This window comes from Uloborus diversus, chromosome 2 (genome assembly GCF_026930045.1).
Source record: "Uloborus diversus isolate 005 chromosome 2, Udiv.v.3.1, whole genome shotgun sequence".
Classification (NCBI taxonomy): Eukaryota; Metazoa; Arthropoda; class Arachnida; order Araneae; family Uloboridae; genus Uloborus; species Uloborus diversus.
This window is the reverse complement of record NC_072732.1, coordinates 176,077,328-176,104,203: the sequence shown is the minus strand read 5'-3', so window position 1 is coordinate 176,104,203 and position 26,876 is coordinate 176,077,328. Positions and strand designations below refer to the sequence as shown.

At 35.2% G+C, this 26,876-nt stretch overlaps 1 protein-coding gene across 1 annotated transcript in view; it reads left to right on the top strand.

The window, feature by feature from the left end:
* The first annotated feature begins 11,506 nt into the window (after nucleotides 1-11,506).
* Nucleotides 11,507-26,876, top strand: part of LOC129216676 (monocarboxylate transporter 13-like) — a 30,211-nt gene continuing 14,841 nt past the window's right edge. Inside the window, exon 1 of the mRNA XM_054850892.1 lies at nucleotides 11,507-11,643. Within this exon, the coding sequence (XP_054706867.1) occupies nucleotides 11,609-11,643 (35 nt within the window). The 5' untranslated portion in view covers nucleotides 11,507-11,608. The remainder of the gene's footprint in view (nucleotides 11,644-26,876) is intronic.

The window sequence follows — 26,876 nt, the reverse complement described above, 5'->3', positions numbered from 1 at the left end:
TTATTTAGAGCTTCATCTTAAAGAAGTAGGCTTTTCTTCAAGTATAATATTGCTCTTTTCATAAAACCCTTTGTACGAGTGTGTTTTTGAAAAATAACTTGAACTGCGCCCACATAACTTAGTATATGCAATTTTAAGGTGTAAACTAACTTCGGAGCATAGCAAAATTTTAGTCGATATTCAACTTTCATTTTCCGTAAGGATTTGTTTTTTAACAGAAGATAGTAAAGATCGTAGGATTGACCAGTAGGGTCATGGCTTTGAAGAATCTGATGTGGTCAAATTCATAAAAAATTCAAAGATTCAAATGGACTGCCCAAGTTATAAGATTAAATTAGGAACGATCAACAAACAATTTTTTTTGTCTAAACCTACGGGAGTTAGAACAAGGTGTCGACCTAACATCAGGTGGATTAATAGCCTTTGTAAGGATTTTTCTACCATGAAAGTGAAAAACTGGCAAGCCATGGCCAAAAAAAAAGAGAAGCCTGGAAGAATATTCTTGAGAAGGCCATGGCCCACCCAGGGTTTTCATGCCACTGAGAAAGGAATTAAGGGTTGACAAAGGTAAATCTTCTTCAGATGTTAGCTTTTGAAACAAAAAATGCTAAAAAATATTTTTTCACTCTTACTTGCATTGCAAAAGAGGGTCCTTGAAAACCCGAAACACGTGTCTGCAATGAGTTGAAAATGTATGCTGAATCTGAAAGTTGTTTACGACTGTTTCTTCGTTGCGCAAAGGTATTGGCTTATTTCATATACTGCTGACCAGTGTTGGGCATCAACTAAAAAAATCAACTAAATTTGTAATTGATTGATTAGTTGACTAAAGTAATCTGACTCCCATTTAGTTCAGACTAATATTTTAAAAATTTAATTCAATTGCAGACGAAGATTAACGTTAGTTTAAACTAACTCGTTAGTTGACTAAAAAAACTAATTTAGTTCTGATTGATTTAGTTCAGATTAAATTAATCAGATTGAATTTAATCAAATTAAAAGTAATCAGATTAAAAGTAATCAAATTGATTTGATTACTTTTTTAATTCAGATTAAATTCGTAAAATATAAATATCACATGAACAGAGGCACATTTGTATTTCTATGTGTATATATATATTTATGCAAGCATACACGAGTTAATGCGCGTACATACGACTACGTGCGGGTATATACGTATATAAACGTGTTATCCCGCGTATGTTCGTGTACGGAGGTATATTTGAAATTTTAAGTAAATATACATATTTATGTGTGCATACACCAGTAAATACGTGTATATACGAGTATGTACGTGTATATAAGAGTATGTACGTGTACACATGAGAATATGCGTCTAGATACATGTTACCTCGAGTATACTCGTGTAAAAAGGTACATTTGTATTTCTACGTCATATTCCAGCGTGCGTATACGAGAAAGTACGTGTATATACAAGTATGTTCGTGCACACACGAGAATATGCTTATAGATATGTGTTACCCCGAATATACTCGTGTAAATAGGTACATTTCTATTTAAACGTGTATATACATATTTATGCAGGCATATACGAGAAAATACGTGTATATACGAGTAAGTACGTGCACACACGACAATAGGCTTATAGATACGTGTTTTACCCGAGTATACTCGTGTAAGATGGCACATTTGTATTTCTACGTGTATGTGCATATTTATGCGTTTATAAGCGAGTAAATACGGGTATATACGAGTATGTACGTGTACACACGATTATGCGTATAGATACAAATCACCCCGAGTATACTCGTGTACAGAGGTAAATTTACTTTTAATTGTGTATATACATATTTATGCGTACACACAAGCTAAGATACGTGTATATACGTGTACACATGAGAATATGCGTATAGATACGTGTTACTCCGAGTATACTCGTGTAAAGAGGTACATTTGTATTTCTACGTTTATGTACATATTTAAGCGTGCATATACGAGAAGGTACGTGTATATACAAGTATGTTCATGTACACACGAGAATATACTTATACATACGTGTTACCCCAAGTATACTCGTGTACAGCGGTAAATTTCTATTTAAACGTGTATTTACATATCGATGCATGCATATACGAGAAAACACGTGTATATACGAGTAAGTACGTGCACACATGATAATAGTCTTATAGATACTTCTTTAACCGAGTATACTCGTGTAACATGGCACATTTGTATTTCTAAGTGTATGTGCATATTTATGCGTTTATAAGCGAGTAAATACGGGTATATACGAGTATGTACGTGTACACACGATTATGCGTATAGATACGTGTTACCCCGAGTATACTCGTGTACAGAGGTAATTTTGCTTTTAATTGTGTATATACATATTTATGCGTCCACACAAGCTAAGATACGTGTATATTCGTGTACACATGAGAATATGCGTATAGATACGTGTTACTCCGAGTATACTCGTGTAAAGAGGTACATTTGTATTTCTACGTTTATGTACATATTTAAGCGTGCATATACGAGAAGGTACGTGTATATACAAGTATGTTCATGTACACACGAGAATATACTTATACATACGTGTTACCCCCGAGTATACTCGTGTACAGAGGTAAATTTCTATTTAAACGTTTATTTACATATCGATGCATGCATAAACGAGAAAACACGTGTATATACGAGTAAGTACGTGCACACATGATAATAGTCTTATAGATACTTCTTTAACCCGAGTATACTCGTGTAACATGGCACATTTGTATTTCTACGTGTATGTGCATATTTATGCGTTTATAAACGAGTAAATACGTGTATATACGAGTATGTACGTGTACACACGATTATGCGTATAGATACGTGTTACCCCGAGTATACTCGTGTACAGAGGTAAATTTGCTTTTAATTGTGTATATACATATTTATGCGTGCACACAAGCGAAGATACGTGTATATACGTGTACACATGAGAATATGCGTATAGATATGTGTTACCCCGAGTATACTCGTGTAAAGAGCTACATTTGTATTTCTACGTTTATATACATATTAAGGCGTGCATATACGAGAAAGTACGTGTATATACAAGTATGTTCGAGTACACACGAGAATATGCATATAGATACGTGTTAACCCGAGTATACTCGTGCACAGAGGTGAATTCGTATTTAATCTAGTACATGCACTTTTATGCGTGCATATACGAGAAAAGACAAGTATATACGAGTATGTTCATGTACGCACGAGAATATGCGTATAGATACGTATTTAACCCGAGTATACTCGTGTACAGAGGTACATTTGTACTTGTATGTTAAAATACATATTTATGCGTGCATACACGAGTTATACGTGTATATACGAGTAAGTACGTGTACATACGAGTATTTTTGTACATATACGTGTATATACGTGTTGACTCGACGATATTCGTGTATACAGGAATTTTGTATTTCTACGTGTATATACCTACAAGTACGTGTGAACACAAGTAAATATGTGTATATACGATACATATTTGTAAGCACGAGTTTATACGTAAAAATACGTGTTATCCCGAGTATATTCGTTCACGGAGATATGTTTAATTTCTAAGTGTATGTACAAATTTATTTGTGCATACACGAGTAAATACATGTATACACGAGTAAATACATGTATACACGAGTATATACGTGTACACAAAGAAATATACGTATGGATACGTGTTAATCCGAGTATACTCGTGAACAGAGGTAAATTTGTATTTAAACGTATATATACATATTTATGCATGCATATACGAGAAAATACGTGTATATTCGAGTAAGTTCGTGTACAAGCGAGAATAGATGTCTAGGTTCTTTTTTTAGCCTGAGTATACTTGTGTACAATGGTACATTTGTATTTCTATGTGTATATGCATATTTGTGAGTTTATACATAAATAAATGCGTGTATAAACGAGTATGTACGTGAACACACGAGAGAATATGTGTATAGATACTTGTTAACCCGAATATACTCGTGTACAGAGAAATTTGCTTTGTATATACATATTTATGCGTGCATATAAGAGAATACGAGTATGTACGTATTCACACGAGTATATGCGTATAGATAAATGCTACACCGAGTATACTCGTGTGTAGAGGTCGTTGTATTTACACGAGAATATGCGTATAGATAAATGTTACACCGAGTATACTCGTGTGTAGAGGTACATTTGTATTTAAGATTGCATATACATTTTTATGCGTGCATACATGAGAAAATACAAGTATATACGAGTATGTACGTGCACACACAAGAATATGCGTAGATACGTGTTTAACCCGAGTATACTCGAGTAGAGAGGTACATTTGTATTTTTGGTTAAAATACATATTTATGCGTGCATACACGAGTTAGTACGTGTATATACGAGTAAGTACGTGTATATACGGAGCTGTACGTGTTAACCTGAGTATATTCGTGTCTACAGGAATTTTGTATCTCTACGTGCAAACAGAAGTAAATACGTGTATATACGAGTTCGTAAGTGTAAACACGAAATTTTACGTATAAATACGTATTTCCCGAGTCCATTAGTGCACGGATTTATATTCAAACTTCTAAGTGTACACAATGTTTATCAGTACAGCGTTTACAGATTTTCAGGGCAGATAGAGTACACCTAGACGGGGGGAAACACATAGCAATGCATGGTCGGAAACACTTTCCTGGCGCGGTAGTGACAACACGAATCACCAAAAAGACAAAACACGAATAAGAGAAGAGAACGTGTTCAGAATCTTTAGTACAGCAAAAAACTAAGGAAAAATAAAATTAAGGGGCCAACGATCATCATCAAAGAAGGTGTTCGAAATTACGACCCCGCCCGTAATATCGAAATTTAGCAAAAATACCGGGCGGGTCCCGGACTTCCTGGTGGAACAAAAACCACGTGTGCACATGCACCGTCATCTGATGCTTCGGTTTACGTAGCAACATCTGTTGTATGCACCAGACAAATCTTAGCAGTATTTTTGCTGCATTAAAAATAATAAACATGTTTTCTCCTCTTAATCGTGCCCTGTCTCACGCTTTGTGTCGTCACTATCGCGTCTAGGTGCACTGTATCTGCCCTGAAAGTATGTAAACGCTGTACTGATACATCCTGTATACTTATTTATGTGTGCAAACACGAGTAAATACTTGTATATACGGGTATGCTCGTGTACATACTAGAATTTGTGTATGGATACGTGTTAACCCGACTAAATTCGTGTACAAAGGTAAATTTGTATTTAAACGTTTATATACATATTTATGCATGCAAATACGAGAAAATACGTGTACAAACGAGTAAGTGCGATTCTACACGAAAAAAGACATAGATACGTGTTTAATCTGAGTATACTCGTGTACAATGGTACATTTGTATTTCTACGCGTATATGCATATTTATGCATTTTTGCACGAGTAAATACGTGTATATACGAGTGTGTACTTGTACACACGAGAATATGCGTATAGATACGTGTTACCCCAAGTGTACTCGTGTACAGAGGTAAATTAGCTTTTAAACCTGTATATATATATTCATGCGTGCATATAAGAAAAAATACTTGTATTTTCGAGTATATACGTGTACAGACGAGAATATGCGTATAGATACTTGTTTAACCCGAGTATACTCGTGTACAGACGTACATTTGTATTTGTAAGTTTAAATACATATTTATGATGCATACACGAGTTAATGCGTGTATATACGAGTAAGTACGTGTATATACGAGTATGTGCGTGTATACACGTATGTAAACGTGTTAATCCGAGTATATACGTTTGCACACTAATTTTGTATTTGCCACGTGTATGTACATCAAAGTACGTGCAAACACAAGTAAATACGTGTATATACGAGCATATAAGTGTAACTTGTTATCCCGAGTATATTGGTGTACAGATGTATATTTTTATGTCCAAGTGTATGTCAATTGCAGATACAAAGAGGGGGTCATGAAGGTCAGGACCCGCTCCCCCCCCCCCCACCCCGCGGGGAAAATTTTGAACGTTTGCTTGAAAAATACAAAAAAATATTGAAACCATGAGAAAATATAATAATCTTTTTGAATTTTTTTTTGGGTGGGGGGGGGGGCATTACAGTAGAACCTCGATAATTTGAATTACTTGGAATCCGACCCAATCCGGAATATCGAAAATCCGGAGAATGAAAAAAACAAAACAAAATAAAACATACTCACTGAAAATCACCTTAAAAGGAAACACATAGAATTACAAATAAACAGTAAACATGTCTACTTTGTTATTACAAAGTGTGTAATCTTCTCCTGTGACAGTTCAATTTTTTCCCTATCGAGTAAAACAAATTGATTCAAAAGTTGCATTGCGAAGAAAATGGAACTCAATCAACGACATAACACGGTCTTGCCCATGAGAGGGTTAAATAAATATTTAATTATTATGGAATTTTGACGATCGCTCTTTAAATGTAAAGGGAAATCGGTCAAATCGATCGAGCCGGATTATCCGGTGATCCAGACTAACGGGGTCCATGGCGCCGACTTCAAATTTGTAAGGTTTGTTTTTGAAAAATTTTCGTGTTTTAATAGGTTTTTTGAAGGTGGGGGAGCCCCCCAGAATATGAGGGACTTTCTTATTTAAGGAGGGGTATCCCCTTACGTAAGTTACTCCAACAGACCATGAAACAGACCATGCATCAGCCATCTGGATTTAAAAAATTCAAGCATTTTATTCCAATAAAACCAGATGCAGTGTGGTCTACGGGGGGGGGGGGCGTGGTCAGTGGAGAGGTTGGTTCAAACTTAAAATTTTAAGCGCTTGTTTTTGAAAAAAATTTGTACTTATGTTTTTTTGGGGGGAGCCCCCTTCCCCCGTAATTTGAAGGGGGTTCAATCTAAGGGGGGTATCCCCTTAAGTAAGTTACTTTGAAACAGAACAAGCATCGGCCATCTGGATAAAAAAAATTCAAGCATTTTATTCGAATAAGATCAGAAGTGGTGTGGCCTACAGGGGGGGGGGGGAATTAGTGGGGCGGGTGGCGCAGACTTCAAAATTTTAAGGTTTGTTTTTGGAAAATTTTCGCGTTTTTAACCACCCCCCATAATTTGAGTGGAGTGAATTTCTTTTTGAGAGGGGGAGCATCCCTTCATATAAGTAACTGCAATAGGGAATAGGCATCGGCTATCTGGATATGAAAAAAATCAAGCCTTTATTCCAGTACTAGTGGTACCAGCACGGCTTTGCCCGTAATAGAAAATTAAAAGGTCTTTTGGTCCGCCTGTATATTTACAAATAATGTATGGTGAATTTTATCGCCAATTGGCTTATGCCCATGTTATGGTTCCACGTTATGGTAATCTCGTCCATCTTATGATAATTTTGTTCCTAAAATCAGAATAGAAAAAGAACTACATCGAATTTTCGAAAAATCGCTGCGAGGTGCACACCCCCATGATACAAACTAACTTTGCCAAATTTCATGAAAATCGGCCGAACAGTCTAAGCGCTATGCGCGTCACAGAGATTCAGACATCCAGACATCCTCCAGACAGAGAGACTTTCAGCTTTATTATTAGTAAAGATTATGTGAAAAAGGGCTTAAAATTTTAATAGAAAATTAATAAAATCGAATTTTTGAAAAATCGCTTCGAGGTGCACACTCCCATGCTTCAAACTAATTGTGCGTCAAATTTCATGAAAATCGGCTGAACTGTCTAGGCGCTATGCGCGTCACAGAGATCCAAACATCCATACAGAGAGACTTTCAGGTTTGGTATTTAAAAAGAAAGGAAAAAGAGAAACATAAAGAATGTAAAGAAAAGAAAGATAAAGAAAGATAATTTTCAGAACAAATTCTTTCCCATTTTATTAAATTTCTGTGAAAAATGGGCTTAAAATTGGAATAGAAAAAGAACAAAATCGAATTTTCGAAAAATCGCTTCGAGGTGCACACCCCCATGTTTCAAACTAATTGTGTGTCAAATTTCATGAAAATCGGGCTGAACGGTCTAGGCGCTATGCGCGTCACAGAGATCCAAGCATCCATACAGAGAGACTTTCAGGTTTGTTATTTAAAAAGAAAAGAAAAGGAGAAAGATAAAGAAAGATAATTTTCAGAACAAATTCTTTCCCATTTTATAAAATTCCTGTGAAAAAATGGGCTTAAAATTGGAATAGAAAAAGAACAAAATCGAATTTTCGAAAAATCGCTTCGAGGTGCACACCACTATGCAACAAACTAACTTTGTGCCAAATTTCATGAAAATCGGCCGAACGGTCTAGGCGCTATGCGCGTCACAGAGATTCAGACATCCAGACATCCTACAGACATCCAGACATCCTCCGAACAGAGAGAATTTCAGCTTTATTATTAGTAAAGATTATGTGAAAAAGGGCTTAAAATATTAATAGAAAAATTCATAAAATCGAATTTTCGAAAATTCGCTTCGAGGTGCACACCACTATGCAACAAACTAACCTTGTGCCAAATTTCATGAAAATCGGTCGAACGGTCTAGGCGCTATGCGCGTCACAGAGATCCAGACATCCTACAGACATCCTCCCGACGGAGAGACTTTCAGCTTTATTATTAGTAAAGATAATGAAGATAAAAGATAAAGAAGACCAAAAGCAGTATTGTATACCAAATGGGGGCGGGGGGGGGGTAGTGTGGGTCATGTTGCAAACTGCGTCTCTCCAAAGGGGATGTTATTAAAAATTATTGATTTTTTAAGGTCTTAAATCGGTAAGGGGGGCAGCCCCCCCAACCCCCCAATGCCCCCCCCTCGTAACACATTAGGAGCTACTTAATATTCATTGGGGGGGGGGAGAAGAGAAAGGAACCCCTTAAAGAATCCAAACGCAATCTGTAGTTTTAACAGTGTAGATATATTTCAATCTGATTAGATTTAGTATAAATTTTAATCTGACGAAATTTAATCTGATTACTTTAGTTGACTAAATCAATCTGATTAAATTAGTTTGATTAAATTCAATCTGATTAATTTAATCTGAACTAAATCAATCTGAACTAAATTAGTTTTTTTAGTCAACTAACGAGTTAGTTTAAACTAACGTTAATCTTTGTCTGCAATTGAATTAAATTTTTAAAATATTAGTCTGAACTAAATGGGAGTCAGATTACTTTAGTCGATAGAGGATTTAGTTGATTAATGCCCAACACTGCTGCTGACACGTGTTCCTTGTTGCTATCCCAAGCCATGCATGAACAATACTTTTTGCGATTTGTGCGTAATGCCGTTAATTCGCTCACTAATAATTCCCGCACACTAGAGATGTGCCAGAACGTACCTTCGGAAGGGGATGGGCGGGTCATTCAGTCCTTGCATGCTGGGGCGGATACATATTACCGTTTAACGCGGGGGTACCCCCCTAAGGGCAAAGGTGCACCCCCTCAGTATCGCGGATACACCCCCTCCTCCCAAAAAACAAGAGCCCCTCCAAAAATGAGAAAAATACTCCTCAAAACAACCCCTCCTAAAAATTTCAATGTCGCAATTTGCGTCATGCCCCCCCCCCCCCCCTAGGTGGGCACCTTTGGTTTAAGGACAGAAGAATATGGGATTTCGGGTAAGAAAAATTTCTGAAACTGCTTGGGTGTCAGTAAAAAAACTCCAAATCAGCCAGGAATAAGGCACCTCCTAGGTCATAAACGTTACAAATTAATTTAATGAGCAATGGTAGGAAGTAGAATTTCAAATATTTACCTTTAAAAAATAATCAATGAATTGAGAAGATTACTGAAACAGTTTACATCTTATTCATAGAGTATTTGAACACATTAAATGGATAATATTATCGACGGTTTGGTGGGAGGGGGGTCATGACCCCTTAGCCTTCCCCTAGCTCCCCCCCCCCCCGCTGCACCCTTGTTCCCTCCCAAAATCAACTCATTATTTCTATATTCCTCCTCAACTCAGTATGTCCTAAATAAGGATTTATTTTTATTTTCTTTAATTTTTTAATCTTCAACAGGAGCGTGTATCAAACATGATACTGACCAAAAAGAGGCTTAAAGAATAAGCCAACCTTTGTCGTTGGAAAATATAATAAAAGTATTCGATTATTGACTGCAGTAACTACTACAAGCTAATCTCTTTCAAAGAACAACTATTGAAGTTGGACATATCATGTTATACTGCCGTGAGGTAAGCGGCTGTATCTGCAGAAATCAGTTTTCGAGACATTTGAAGAAACGCATTTAAATTCAATGCTAACAATAGGGAACTGCTGGAATTAGACGCTTTTTTCCCCCCAGCAAAAATCAAATAAGCTAGCTTGTACAATATAGCTTAAGTAAAATAGACCACAAAAAATGCAAAGAAATGAAAAATGAAAAATTTGCAGTTACTGCCTTTTACCAGGCCGCGGCAATATAGTTAGTAACGTAAGTTGATACCTGACATACGTAGTTGAAATTTTATTTATGTTATTTGTGTTGATGTTCAGAAACTGTTACATGCTGTTGCGTTTGGTTCTCCTTACCTCAACAAATGTTACAATTTTTTAGCAAATTTCCCCGTCATGTTTCTGCACCGCTTCACGTATTGTAAAGCATTTCGATTGAAAATTTAAAAAAAAGGAAGCGTTGATAATAATTAAAAAATAATAATAAATGAAAAAAAATTACAAAAAATTACAAAAAAGGCATTTGTAGTAACGACTGCAGCCAAAGGTGTAATTAAATTCAAAAATTAGCAATAACAAGAATAATGATAATAGCAATAACTAATTAACAACACTAATAAAATTATGATCACTCTTTTTTTCATTTGTTTGTTTTTTTAAATTAAAACATATCTTTTTTCAAAGTACCTGTTTTAAGTCAACATTACAGTATTTGAACATTCTTACCTGACTTGACCGCTTAAGAAAAGAATCCGCTTAATATCTATCAATTTCTTGAACTACATTCGAGTTCAGTGACACATTTTCAGATTTGGGAGCTTAGTTAAACATTTTTTAAAATAAGAATTTGAGAAACAGACATTGTGCACCGCCCTTCGCGGCTCTAATGTCGTGGGGGTTGAAATCGCGACATTTGCAAAACGGTAAACAGGCCCCGATGGAGGTCATTGTGACTTAACAAAAATATCCTTATTTGGTCAACTTTGCCTGACGATTCAGCAAGTTTTCAGGCATAATTGCAATATTAAACTTTTTTAAGTACCAGAATGTCCCTTTTCATTAGATGTACTTATGTGTGCATACCCGTGCTTTATCATTCGACAAAACTTGGAGTTTCATTCGGCAAATTGAAAATTTTCCCTTCCCGAAAATTTAAGTTCGGTGCTCCCCTGATGATAAATCTGCAACTGTTTTACGTTAACTCATTTTATCGGTACGGTCCTATAATTTCCTTTCCAAAATGTGTAACTCCGCCAACTTGGCGACTTACTTCAAACGTGACAACCCCCAGTTGCATCGAATCGGTACGTGGTTTACGTGGTCATTCATTCACAAGCCTTTCCGAACATTTGGGGACAAAGCGAACTGGAAAAAGTAATGGGGAAGCAGAGAGAAATTTTATTGGCATTGAAAGGTAGAGCGTTGTGATTTAAAACCTTTGACAATTCTCCATTTTTTCCTGCTAAAACGCCGCAGACAATATGGAATTAGAACCCTGCTTGGAAACGGAACACAGGTATGTCATTTACAATTTTGTTTCATCACTTTTACTCTCTACAATTTAAGAATGTTTCCGGCTTCGTGTGAATATTTACGAAATGGATGTGTTATATAATGAAGCTCATGTTAAATTTGTGACTTAACATGATTATACTGTATTTTTCTGAATTCTTCAATTTTCTTTCTAAAAATCTATTGTAAATAGTGCTTTATTTTACAGAAAACTAATTTTTTGTACTACAACAGAAACGTAAAATACATAGTAAATAATAAATAACTGACAAAGCCGGAGGAGTGAGCCACGGGAAGCCACTGAGACCACCCGGAATTTTTTATTTTTCCGGCAAATTTCGTCTGAAGATTCGAATAAATTTTTATCATTTGGCAAATATAAGAGTTCTATTCAGCTAAATTATCATCAATCGGTACAGTGGCGGCGATTCGGGGGGGGGGAGGTGCTAATTAAAAAAAAAAAGCAGAAATGTCAAAACTTTTCAGATCATAATTGTTTTACTTTGTATATGTTTGGTATATATTTTTTTTTTCGAAACATTATTTAGTACGATCAGTAGCTTTTAGTTTATGTATTCATTGTTTAGACATTAGTAAATCAATTGTTTTACTTAAACAAGCCATCGTTGCTTAATAAAACTATTACCAGGTGTTTGTGACATCTCAAAATACTTTGGGGTAAATAATGTAACTGTAATTCATGTCTAAATGCTTCCTTGGGGAAAGTTATTACATACGTAATTCATCAAAGTCTTGAGAAAAACGTGAATTAAGCTATTAGATTTGCATCAATTACCACTCATATGCTCTCAAAACTAGCCTTAGCAAAATTTTGTCCTTTTTTTTTTATCCTTTTCCTTTCACCTTTATAAAAATCCTAGTTTTAAGTTGTCATTTTTTTCCGCCCCCTCCCCCCCCCCCCCCCCTTTTCGGTCCCAATCGCCGCTTCTCACGGCAAAATTTGGAGTTCCATTCGGAAAATCGAGAATTTCCGCCCTCCCAAAAAGTGAAGCTCGGTGCGCCCCTTAATGTGTAAAACATTTTCGAACGTCACAGGTTCGCCATCTATATGATTTAAAACACTTGAACTTTTTCCTTACTACTATACGATATTCTAAGTATTCCGGCTAATGTATAACGATATTTCTAGAACAATACTTTGATTAATACTATCAAAAATGCTTTTTCCTGAATATTTTCCGTAAAAATAGGTATTTAATTTCTTTTAAAAATTAAATAGTAATTTTTTAAGAAAAGTATTGATTTAATATATCAATCATTTCTTTTGCACAATGTATAGCAACTGATATTTACTAAAACAGTATAAAGACAAGAAAGCTGATATAGTGTAAAAACATGCCAAAAATCCATTGTAATATTACTTTTTGTTACACAAATCCTAGCCTGTCATTTAAAATCTTTCCAGAGAGGGGACAAAGGGTGAATTCTCAGTGCAAATTTTATTTGGAAAATAACAAGAACTACGCCCACTCATATGTAAAAACATTATTTTTTTCCCTCCTCCGACCCCTTAAATGATAGGCTTGCACAAAATAACATGTCCTACTATCATAATTATAATATATGTAAATTTATGCTAATATAAATGACTGGAGATGCCATTTGTATAAAGGATAAAACAGTTTATCATTTGTAAGATAGCGGTTATCTGTAATAGTGTAAAACAGCTGCATTGAAAAATTATTTATTAAATGGTAAGACCTCGACCGTACGGAGGGATTACAAAAAGTCACCTTTATTCAAAAGGACTTTTTTTTTTGCAATTAAAACCGTAACTCATAGTTTGATTGCGAAGATTTACGCAATAGATACTGTAAATAATGTTGTGACAAATGTGAATTTTGCAAATAAATATTGTTTAAACTTAGGATTCTAAAAAGTGTACCATAGCCTTCACAATTATTTCTAACAATTCAAAAAATCGTAATTTGTTGCAACATTTTGATCGTATTTTCACCGACTGAAACGCTTTTATTTTTTTCCTTGCAATAACTGTCGTATGTAGGTGAAACTGTTTCTATTTATTTATCTTTCTTTGAACAAAATGTATGCATATTTAGGTATATTTTTTACTTAAAGTACATTTTATAAATTCCAAAATGATTCCTTAAATCATATAGTATACTTTTTTGGTAATTTATTTGTAAAAAAGAGATTGAAACATTTTTTCTGCAATTCAATTAATTCACGATTCTGTGTTAAAATACTATATTTATTAAAATAGGTTATCAAACTCAAAAAAAGTTATAAAAAGAAAAAAAAGTTATTTAAAGAAAGAAGGACTGACTAATCGTAACTAATAAAACTTATTACTTTTTTATAAACAAAATATCTGAACCAAATCTCAGCCATTCCCAACTCATTTTGCACAACTTCACACTTCAAATACGGCATAAAATAAGAAACTTTTGTGGATTATTTTGTGCTTTTAAAAAGCTATAAGCGTCAAAAAATATCATGTGTTGAGTTTTTTAATGATACAATGATGCCTGTCGGGTGTGCGTCCACCCTCCCCTTCAAGGACTACGGCGCACCCCCTCTACGCAGCACCCCTGCCCTGACGCCTGTCCGTAAAAAATATTAGTAATTGGTTTTGTTCATGCTAAAGTTTACTATGTGGTCTATTTCTGCTAAATTATAGTGAAAATGCGCGGCATATTGCTGGTTGTAATTATTTCTCGATAAGTTATTCTTGGTGTAATTAGAATTGTTATTCAAAAAAGAACCTTTTTCTCACGCTCTTCTCGAACAAACGAGGATTTTTAAACAAAGTACACGTAACTGTAAACACTAATTCCACATAAAATTGTAAAATGAGAACAATTTTTTCTTACATGAAATACACCGCCAGCTCAGTCATTCCAGTCGAGGACTGCAGTTTCGTGCTCATTAGCACTCATCAGCCTGGCATAGGAAGTGACTGAGTTAAAGGTTAATAAGCACGAGACTGCAGTCCTCAGCTGGAATGACTGAGAGAGCGGTGTATTTCTGCTTTAGCCCTCTCTATGGGGTGGTAAGTTACTGAAAATACCATGCCTTGCCTTCAATCTTAGAGTTGAACCGAACTATTGCTTCGGTCACTCGTCTGGTCAGTGCCAATTCTATATTAGCTACCAGCTTGTTCGGCACTCTTGGCTTCCTTAAGAGGTTTTCACCTCCAGCTCAGTCACTTCCTATGTCGGGCTGATGAGTACTAATAAGCACGAAACTGCAGTCCTCGGCTGGAATGACGGAGCTGGCGGTGTATTTCATGTATTTCTGCCTTAACCCTGGCTATTCGGCGGTAACTTACTGATTTTTTTTTTCCTTGTTGAATTGAACAATTGTGCTGTTTTTATCATGATAAACATTTTCTTTATAGATATTTCATAGCCATTTTTTCTACAGATTTTGAACATAGATATGATTAAAAAAATAAAGTTTAAAAAAAATGCAATATAAGATTGACTTTCTGGCACTTCCGCATCAATATAACTTTCGATAATTAGTTCACATTTTTGACTTGCTCTTAACTATTTTCACAATAATTGTTTCATAATTTCAAGAGCACATGAAGTCCCTGTCTCAGAAACAGCTGAGGGTAACGCAACTGCTTCATTGAAATGACGCAAAATTTTTATTATTCACATAGTTCAGTGTTAAGGTACATTTAAAAAAAACAATAAGAATTTTATGTATTGAATAACGCCTACACACGTAATTTTTTCAAAAGTTGCCTAAACTGCATTAAGAAATGCTTTGTGATCACACATACAGAGATACTATTTCGGCTCAATACTAAACAAACATGGAAGAAAGTTAAATCAAAATCAGTCATTTGAAATTAATTTTGCTGTAATCAGTATGAAATGAAACTGGATAACTATATAATAAAATATTTGTATCGTTCAGACATTTTTCTTTCATAGCTTCTTAATACATTTTGGCATCTGGCTAGAAAAATCTTACTTCCATTACTTCCGGAAATCCGGACCTGTGGAGGGAAATGACCGACTCCGCCTCTTGAAATTTTAAACCTCTGACTCCGACTTCTTTACCCCAAAATTACTCAGACTCTTCGATCCCGACTAAACAAACCTGCTAAAATATTCAAATATAGGCTTTGATGAGAAGAATCCTTATCAAAGGCCCCCATATATGGGAGGCGGGGGAAGGCTCAAGCCCCCCCCCTTGAAATTAGAACTTTCTTGTGTTTAGTACTTTTTTCTTTGCAAAAATATAAAAACATTTCTTCTCCAGCAATTAATGAATAAGTTATTAAAAATAAAATATTAATAACTCTAATCTGTACTGAAATCGGTTTCTATGGGAAAGATATCCTAATAAACCATGGGGGAAATATCTGAGCCCCCCCCCTTAAAATTTTGCATATGGGCTCCCTTGATCCCTATATTTGAAAGCAATAAAATTCTTCTTGTGGGCTGAATTGGTTTTAAAATTTGTCGAACCGACTCCACTAGAGCGGTACATAATCTTCTTTTCCTGTTCCTTCAAAACTTCGTGTCTCCTAATGGCAGCTGACACTCATGCGTGCATTGTTTTCTATGTGAGACACTCTTTGAAACATCAGGCAATCAGCTGAGCTGCAAAAGGTTGTTTGACCGATGGTGAGTTGTTTGACCTTCGGAGGAAAAATGAAGGTCGAAAACTTCGCTATATGAAAAATCGATTATCCAGTGTCTGGATTTAGAATTCGAGACTAGCTCTGAGAAATCGGTATGGTGCTAAGATTCGATCGTTTACGGGAGGGTAGTGCTCAACTAATATTTTTTCAATGAACTCTTGATAATGAGCTTGTTTTCATCAGTCAAAAGTACTACTTTTAGTCACTGAAGCTAATAGAATAAGCAAAAAAAAAAAAAAAAAAAGCATGGAGCGAGGAAAAACTTTTATCTTCAAAATTTTTATTTCATTTTACTCAATTTTTTAAAATGTCCGATTTTTCAAATGAGGAATAATCTTTAGGACGGTCACAGGTGATGAACTTTGGCGCGCTACTCCACTGGGTCGCTGAATGCTTACGCTTGCTGTCTATCGCGTTTTCATGATATGATAAACAAGAAGCGAATTAAATATCGCACTCTACACTTGCTATCAACCATATCGTTGCCAGTTCATGTAAGTAAAGAAGTGAATTAAATATTGCGCTCTGTGCTAATGGCATCAGTGAATGGCATCTCATAACGTGTGATGTCATGTGCAGAAGCGTAAAAAATGAAATTGAATCTGCGCACTGAGAAAAATAACCGTTAAAAAATAATAAATTTTGTGAAATTATTTTTAAAATGGTCAGACTCTATGTTTTTAAGCATGCCATTCCAGAAAAAAAAAAAAAAAAAACTTTTAAAATTTTGAAAAAGGCCCTATTATGTCAATGTTCGAGTTAACACGGAAGGATAATCGAAAAATTGTCATGCAAACTGGGAATAATTTAAAAGTGGCGGAAAAGTGGCCATCCTCACAGCACTCCATACACGTTGACCTTGGAACCAGGGCTGCGGAGTGGAAATCGAGTTAATGGAGCTGGTGTCTCTAAAATTCCCAGAGTTGGAATTTGAGCTGGAATTTTTAAAATTCCCAGAGTTGGAATCTGAGCTGGAGTTTTCAAAATTCTCAGTGTCAAAATCGGAGCTGAAGTCTTCAAAATTCCCAGAGTCGGAGGCTGCAAAATTTCCAGAGTCGGAGAAGAAGCCTCTAAAATTCCCAGAGTCGGAATCTCAGCTGGAGTCCCTAAAATTCTCCAGAGTCGGAGCCGGTCATTTTCTTGTCTACTTCAGAGAAGGAAAAATGGGTTATATTTCCTCAACCCTCCCTTCCCCCCATCTCTTCGGCAGGACAACATAAATATTAATTTTCAAGCTAAATGACGCAACTAATTTACAATTTTATCAAACTATTATTCACTTCTCATTTCTTCATTGAAATATTTTACGCATATTCGTTTTGTTTGAATGCAGGGGTTCACACCTAGGGGGGATCACAGCGCAGACTACACCATTGAAATTTTTATAGGTGTTTTGAGAGGTAATTTTCCTGTGGGGAGCTCGTGCTTTTGGGGGAGGTCTTCGCGATGTTTAGGGGGTAAGCCCTTGCTCTTAGGGGTGGGCACCCATGTTGAATGTTACATAAATTTCATAGTGAGACGCTAAGCAATGTGTCTCCAATGACCACTTTCTCGCAGCTAATTATGAAATAAGTTCCTTTTCATTTTAACCGAAATCTGTTCTTACGAAAACATGTAATTTACTTTTAAAGTATGTTCTTTTTGATATCACGTATATTAATTTTAAATATTTTTTTTCGATGTCACGTGTTTTAATTTCAAAATTTGTTCCTTCGATATCATGTATTTTAATTTTCAAATCTGTTCTTTCAATATATCACGCATTTTTTTTTTTAATTTGTTCTTTCGATATTACGTATCTTTTTAATTTTAAAATCTGTTCTTTCGATTTCCGGGATATTTTTAATTTAAAAATCTGTTTTTTCTGTATCACGTATTTTAATTTTAAAATAGTTTTTTCCGGTATCACGTATTTCAATTTTACTCACCATCCAAGAAAAGTCATTAAGCAATAATAAAGCCAACAACAAAAAATCTAATAAATCCTTGTTAGTCCGATCAACTTACTTGCAGGCATTGAAAAAAACACATTTCGAATAAATAACTCAAAAAACATATATTTCCTAATTTGTTCTTGGTATACTTTTGAGATTAACCAGAACGGTAATCTATCAAGTGAGACGAATTGAGCTGGTAAAAATATTCTGCAATTGGAAAAATTGTTTACAAACACAGAAAGCTCACACGTATTCCCGTGGAAATAATTGAGAAACTTATTCGACTGAACTGAAATACAATAGTTGTTTGTGTTGTTCAATTTTAGGTACTTGATGTAGCGATATCATAATTAGGTAGTACGACGCACTTGTCGTTCCAATAACTTAAATTTCAAGATAAGAGTAATTTGCTGTTTGCTTCTATTGAAGCACAAAATATTTTTCCAATGCAAAATATAAATGCAATTACAATTAATGACTGCTTAAGACGGTATATAAAAATAGTTTTTTTTTTTTGGAGGGGGGGGGGGGAGATAATACATGGCTTGAACCCGAAATTTAGGCACTAAAAATCATTGAAATATGCAAAAAAGAAAGGAAATACTTAAAATGCCGGCAGCACAAATTTTTTAAACAGTCTGAAACGCAGATTAAAAATAAAAAAATAGTCTGCACGATAAACCAACATTACATTAACCGTAAAATTTAAATCGGCAGCGAGAAAGACTTTAAAATAAGAAGCTAATTCAAGTACAAGGTAACTGTGGAGTCTATGTATCCAAAATTAACGGTACTAATCTTCATTGACTGAAATTTTCTTCCCCTTCAAATTATTTTTTTCTCCAACTAAGAAATAGTCTGCAGACTTTCGCAAGAATCTGCGACGCACGTCGCAGCTCGCAGCGCCCTGCTGTTTCTGCTATCAGTTTTAAAATATGCACCAATGACTAAAAAATATGCATTAATGATATTTTACTCGCTTGCAGAAAAGTCCTCACATCTGAGTCAATATGATTGTATCCCACCTTTCTTTTTCAATCACCTTGTATATGTGAAACAGGAAAATACCGTGTGATCGTAAAATGAGTGTACATTTGAAAACTTTAATAATACAGTGAAACCTGTGTAAGTTCACCACTTGCGGTGCAGTACTTTGGAGGTCAACTTAGACAGGTTATCAACTTATAGAGGGTAGTAATGAAAACTTTTTTTCCTGTCATTTTTTGTCCTATGCATTCAATTTTTAATTAATTGGAATACTTTAAATTCACTTTCACTGTTTAACATTACTTTAAAACAAGAAAAAATGTTGTTTGAATATATTTTTATTTTTTTATTTACCAGCATAACGCGTAAAGTATCATACAAATTTAAAATTTCTGTAAATCGATCAAAATATATATACATATAAAAAATACCTCTGCTTATGAAAAACTACTTATTTGATAACAATTCCTAAAAATTCATAACAAGTCAAAAGTGACTCAAATTCTTCATTTGATTTTTTTTCTTGTACATTTGTAACCATGGTAATCTACTTTTCAACAAAATAAAGTCGAGTCTCGACTACGCGGGGGATGAGTTCGAAGACCCCTCGCGTAAGTCGAAATTTCGCATTGTGGAAAAGGGTATGTGTAAAAACTTTTATAAACATAACCAATCATTTTATACACTTGTAAACACCACCTTAAACAGTTAAACACCATTTCTTAACTGTCCATTACTGTTTCTTAAATAAAAAACTGAATGTTTATTTATATTTAAAAAAAACCGTTTTATTCAATATAAAATACTGCTATGATGTTCAAAAACAATGATCAATGGGAAAGAAAGACATAAAATAAACCAGTACTGTACGTATAGCATGTAGTAAGGAAAACAAATGCCCTAGAGTTGTACTGTACAGTTGGTTTAGTAATGATATTCGTAACTTAAAAAAAGTGAAAATGATGATGATTTATGCTGCGTGATCAAAATGTTATTCTAATATATTTTTAAATACAGTTGCTTCATTGGTTCTTTTATAAAGTTTCCCTCTATGGCATTACTCCTCTTCCTGGTTTCTTTAATTTACAATAAAGAAAAGCTTCCATTTTCATAATTTTTGCATTTTGCTTGGATACTATTACTCGGTGAACTTTTATGGATTTATTTTTCTTGATTTTTTATTGTGCGTATGGAAGATTCACTTATACCGTCATACCTAATTTTGTGCTACCCTTCGAAGCGTCTTTTGGTTTAGCTTCAGCTTTTCGAGAAGCTTTACCTTTTCTTAAATTGTCAGAAACGTTCTCTCTTTTTTTTTTTTTTTTCTATCTTCACAAACTTTAAATGAAACAACGCTCTCAGGTGTCGTTATATTTCGTTAACTTGCGCATTTAGAATGAAAAAAATAATGGAAAATGAGAAGTAGTTACTTGTATAAGCGATAAAAGACTAGTACGGTGTGGGTATTTCTGCTCTCAGTGATGCTAAAGGGATGAAGGTTCATTCACGGGGAAACAAAAACTTACACCCCGCGGTTCCCTTCTGAAAATTTTCATGTTGCGGCCGAAGAATTCGCGCTAGCTCAAAAGTTCTTTGCTGTTGAAAAAATTGCGTTATAGCCATTTCGCGTAAGTCGGATCGCGTTGTAGAGGGAGTCGACTGTAACTCCTTATTGAAGTTTGGCGCATTTTCTGGGACCTAACATTAGCCCAATGTTTTTCGATGGAAACATAAATATTCATAGGTTTTTCTAAAATGTCTGTTTACTTATTTAAGGCATAACTGATGAAACTTCTATTGTACAATCTAATGCTTCTGCCTAGTGGTCAACTTACAAAGGGTTTTTTACAATACTCCAAACCAAAGCTGGTGTGTAGTAGTGGTCAAGATAGACAGATGGTCAAGATTAGAGGTTTTCCTTCATTATATAAGATAGGACTAATTCCGTTCCTGACAAAAGCGGTCAACTTAGACAGGTGGTCAACTTCACAGGTTTTACTGTACACGGAATAATGTACGTAGATAAGTGAAAATTGATACACGTGCTTGAAATTATACTCCTGTGATGCTCAAACCCATGATCAGAAAACATAGTGTTTGCCTATTAAAACGACACGCATAAACAGTCCCATTTTTGTAGTTGACAAGTGTTTCCCAACTTACGATCGTTATCTATGGTAATAAACACTGTAGTGAAATTACTCGTAAGAAATATTAATTGCGAGATCAATTATCACTTCCTGGCAATATCTTGCTTGGCAGACGCATTCATCTTAATTTTAATGTTGGTACGTCCGGGCTTCAAATGATCCGTAAATAATATTTTATTTTGTGTGCGATTGTTCCTTGTTTCCATTGAAAATAAAAGGTGTTTGTATAAGGATTGCAATAATTGAATTACTGAGATTATTGGAGAACATACAGAGGTGTGAAATTCATTAGACTCAAGGAGCAAAAAACAGGAAAGCCGAGTGTTTCGGTTTGAAAATAACCTCTAGATCCTTTCTAAAAGCCAAATTATGTTTTACAGAATGGTCAAAGTATCCTATACTTTTTTCCTGCAAAATTTCCAGTTTTACTTTAGATTCTCATACCTGGCAGCATTGAGTCTTATCTGATAACACCCGCCATTATGTGTTATTCTTCCTAAAACTGTTTCGGCAGAGCTATGAGTGGTGTGAAGTATTTTTTCGTGTGTTTTTGTATTAGGACAATAAAAATAACCAGTTTGTAAGTGATTTTGAGTAGCACACTGGTTTCAGGGAACAGTTTTAGTGTTCGTTTTCACATTTTTCCATTCATTCATTGGTGAATTTTGTGAAATGGGTCAGCTGCGTGACCTCTCTTCATGCAAGAAATCACTGATTATGTGTATGGTAGACCAAAATACATTTTTACAAAGAGAAATTGTATAAAAACTTAATATTTCCCATATAACTGTCAGCAGAATCAATGTTTCTCTCAAAGAAAACATACCAGTTGTCTCTAAGAGGCTGGGAAAATGTGGCAAAAAACAATGGAAAGAAAACTTATTCGGATGGTCAAGGCCAAGGGAAGAGCAACTAGTAAGGACCTTGGTAACAGTCTAAAGCGTTATGGTGTGGAGGCGAACCCATCATTAGTCCGGCACCGACTCATCGCCAATGAGGTGCCTACTTGAAGTCGACGTAGGAAGGCGAAAATCACCCCAGCTATGGCAAAGATGGTCCAAAGATGTTCAAGAGAACACTGAATCCTTTTATTTGCCATAACTGGGGTGATTTTGGCTTTCATGCGTGGGTTTCAAGCAGGCATCTCATTGGCGATGAGTCGGTGCCGGACCAATGCTTGGTTCACCTCCACACCATAAATAACGCTTCAGATTGTTACCAAAGGTCCTTACTAGTTGCTCTTCCCTTGGCCTTGCCCATCCAAATAAATTTTTTTTCCATCCTTGGAGACATTGTTTTTTCCACATTTTCCCAGCCCCTTCGAGACAACTGGTATGTTTTTTTGACAGAAGAATTGATTCTGCTGACATTGTTCTAGGAAATATTAGAGATAGATAAATATATAAATAAGTTGTTTCGCAATTTCTCTTCGTAAAAACTTATTTTCGCCTAACATACACCTAACCAGTGCTTTCTTGTTGTGTCCAGTGCAGCTGACCTATTTCAAAAAATTCACCAAAATCGATGTTCGAAGGAGAAAATGTGAAAACGAAAACTAAAACTTTTCCCTGAAACCAGAGTGCGACAGAAAATCACTTACAAATTGGTTATTTTGGTGGTCCTAGTGCAAAAACGCACGAAAAAATACTTCACACCACTCACAGTTCTGCAGAAACAGTTTTAGGAAGAACAACAGAACCTAATAACGTGTGTTAGCAGCCAAGACACAGTGTTGCCAGGGAGGCAAAACTCAAATAAAACGGGAAAAGTTGTAGAGAAATAATGTATAGAACGTTGACCATTCTGGAAAAACATAATTAGGCCTTTAGAAAGTACCTAGAGGTTATTTTTAAACCGGAATACTCGATTTTCCTCTTTTTTTTTTTTTTTTTTTTTTTTGCTCCTTGAGTCTAATTCACACCTCTGTAACTTCGAGTGATAAATAAAGTATTCGTGAAATAAGATTATGAAAGTTAAAAAAAAATGCAAACCGGGCTATGTGATTTAAATCTAAGACTGCGGAGCTGAAGCCGTGAAGTCAGGAGCGGATAGAAGGGGAGGGACATGGGGTTCATGATTCCCCCCCCCCTCCCCTTAAACCGTCGACAATAGTATCCGTCACATTGTGTTCTAACACTTTATGAACAAATGTAAACAACTTTTGTAATCTTTTCCATTGTTTTTTTAATTAAATATTTGAAAGACTATTTCTTTCCGTTGCTGATAAAAATAAGTAGTAGCGTTTGTGCCCTATAAGGTGCCTTGTTCCTGGTCGATTGGGCGATTTTTATTAACACCCAAGTAGTTCTTGAAAATTTTCGTACCTAACACCGTAGATTCGTCCGCTTGGTATTTTATACTATGACCCACGCTACTTAAATACTAGTCAGTATCCTCCCCTGCGGAGAGTCGGGCTAATTTTCGGGCACTGGAGTTCGAGTCGAAGGCTTTCTAGTACCAAGAGTCAGAGTCGGTCATTTACTCTCGGAATCGTTATCTCTACCAGAGCTGAGTCGGGAGTCGGAGATTTTCCCTCGTACTCCTCAGCCCTGTTGAAATATGCACTGCCAATGTCGCATCTCTTCTTGATTATTTACAGCTCTCAAGTTATTCACAAAGAAATTCTGCAACTCAGAGTCACACTAAGTATACGTCCAAAAAGTTCGATTTTCAGTTTGTTAGTGCATTGTATGTAGAATATTATTTCTTATCGAGCCATGTGAACATAATCCTAAAAAAATCGAACACCTCATCTTTTGTATACACTAAAAGTAATTCTAAAAAATGAAAGAAAGAAAATCATTTATAATTATTTATCAGTGTTATGAGAGCGCAAGTTTAGAGCAAGAATTAAAATGGAGGGAGCAAGTCCAATCCTTAGCTTGTCAAAAGTTGACACAAAACCCCAAAAGACGTGATTCAACAACGACGAATGGTTGGCACGTTTAGCGTGAAACAAGCAAAAGAAATCTGATTTCTTCCAATACTTTGCTTTAAAATCTATCACGTGACTTGGGATCTTGGTTTCATAAATTAAAGTGTTCACTCTCTCCATTTCATCTCTTCTCAATGAGCGCAAGTCTCAACCTTTGTATGTACCAGACAAACGTTTTTGTGCTCAATGAAAAGTAGTGTTTATGGTTTCTTATGTTAGTTTGGTTTTGAGGTCCAGTATTAATTATGAGGAGCTACGCAGTGGCATTTAGTGAAAAGTACATTAAAGTGAAAGGCTATGATTAAACTGTCTTATTTCAATCAGTAATAAATTAAGGAAGCGATGATTTTTTTAAACTTATGTCCCTGGTTTCACGATTTCGTGTGATAATCGCTTCACAAAGAATTATATCTTTTTCACTGTGTGATGTATCCTGGTACAGCAGAGTTAAACTAGCGTCTTCAAGGCTCTGAGACTTCCCATTGTAACCGATGTGAAGACTAAAATGAATATCCGATTGTCTTGGAAAACAGAGAACACGATTCTTATATTCAGTTAATAATTCAAGTGCTCAGACCTATACGGAATTTAAACAGAACGGTTTTTTTAATACTAAACAGCTTTTTATACGCTTAAACCGTTTTAAATATTAGCTTTATGAAACTAAACATGGATTGAAAGCATTCAATTTCATAGGATAATTATTCTCACATTATGAAATAAATATTCAATCCAAGCAAGGACTATGATCTTAAGGAAAGTCTACAGAAATTGTGATAACTGCCCAGATACGCAGCTGACACGGGGCCACATTTTTAACTGCCCTGCTTCACGTGATGATTTTAGAAGAATAGGAGCTTTGCCATCATTGGTAGAACTGTATGCCGAAAAAATTAATGAAATTTCGAATCAAGACTACTCACGGCTATATCTCATACAACTTTTATAGACAAAAAAAACTAGTATGTTGTGGCCATCACGAAACTTTCTTCTATATTTTTCCTTTTTCTGATCCCTCCCCATGCTTGACGAGGAAGCAATATTCCTAACAAAAACAAAATTACACATGCAAAAACTTGACGACCATCCCAATGTCTGAATTATTGTAAAAGCAAAGCAAAGAGCGAAAATTGAAAGTTATTTTCAAAGCCTTGCTTGAATTACAAATATTTTATTTATTAACAAACATAAGATGGCAACAGTTAAAAATTTTAATTCATTGAGATAATATTTCCGATCATTTCCATACAATTAAAATCACGAGAAATACGCAGACGACAATCTATTACGATTTATCTTTCTTATTGTTGCATTAATAAAACTATTTTTATTCGCAAAAAAAAAAAAAAAAAAAAATATCAACACCTCTTGGAGCGATTGGAGTCAAAATTGAACCAAAGCCTGTTTACGTATGGATTCACATATATTCCGAATTTCAAACAGAACGTAGCATTACTTCTTGAGATAGGGCACTCACAATGGAAAAAAGAACGGGCGATTGCGGTACCTCCTTTTAAGCTGTTGACACCAAAATAAAATCAGCTCTTATACCCACTAAGGGCTACTTGTCAAAAAAATTTTGTTTGATTCCGTTCGTTATTTCTTGAGATACAGCAGTCACAATTCACGACAAAAAACGTTCTATAACTCAACCCCCGTTTAAGCTATTGACACCAAAATTGAATCGGCACCTGCTCCAGTTAGGGGCAACATATGGACCAAATTTTGTTTGATTCCGCCAGTTACTTCCAGAGGAATAGCAATCACGCATAACTCAAAAAACGTCCCATTGCTCCACCCCCCTCGGAGGAATTCGCGCCAAAAACCAATGGGCACAAGTTCACATAGGGTCACTTATGTGTACCAAATTTCGTTCAATTTCATGCGATAGTTTTTGCTGTAGAGCGGCCACAAAAAACTGGTCACACACAGACGTGACACACATACACACACACAGACAGACAGACATTTTCCAAAAATAGTCGAAATGGACTCAGCACACCTCAAAACGTTCGAATCCGTCGAAATTCGAAAATTTGCACGAATCCAATACTTTCTTCTATATATTAGATATAGAAGAAAGTAAAAATTAAAATTTTACAGGAGAAGTGTTTGAAGTTGAACTCCTGAGGCAATTTGCATTAAAAAGAGTAAGTTTGCTGTGCTCTCCAGTGGTTAATATTAAAACAAAAACTCATTATTTTCCAAAGAGGATAACGTCCTTTGAAGTCCTTTAAGCGAAAAAAAAAGAAAATTGAACATTTCGTATTGTGGCACTCTTCTTCCAAACGTATATATATATATATATATATATATATATATATATATATATATATATATATATATATATATATATATATATATATATATATATATACACGTTTGGAAGAAGAGTGCCACAATACGAAATGTTCAATTTTCTTTATATATATATATATATATATAGGGGAGACCGGGGCAAGATGACTATGCTAACAGTTTTCGTGGTTTATTAATTTATTTTTAAGGATAGTAAAATTAATTTTACATGATCTGTTAGAGTAGTTCTTTGTAGTATTAAATATATTAACATTTAATTTTTCA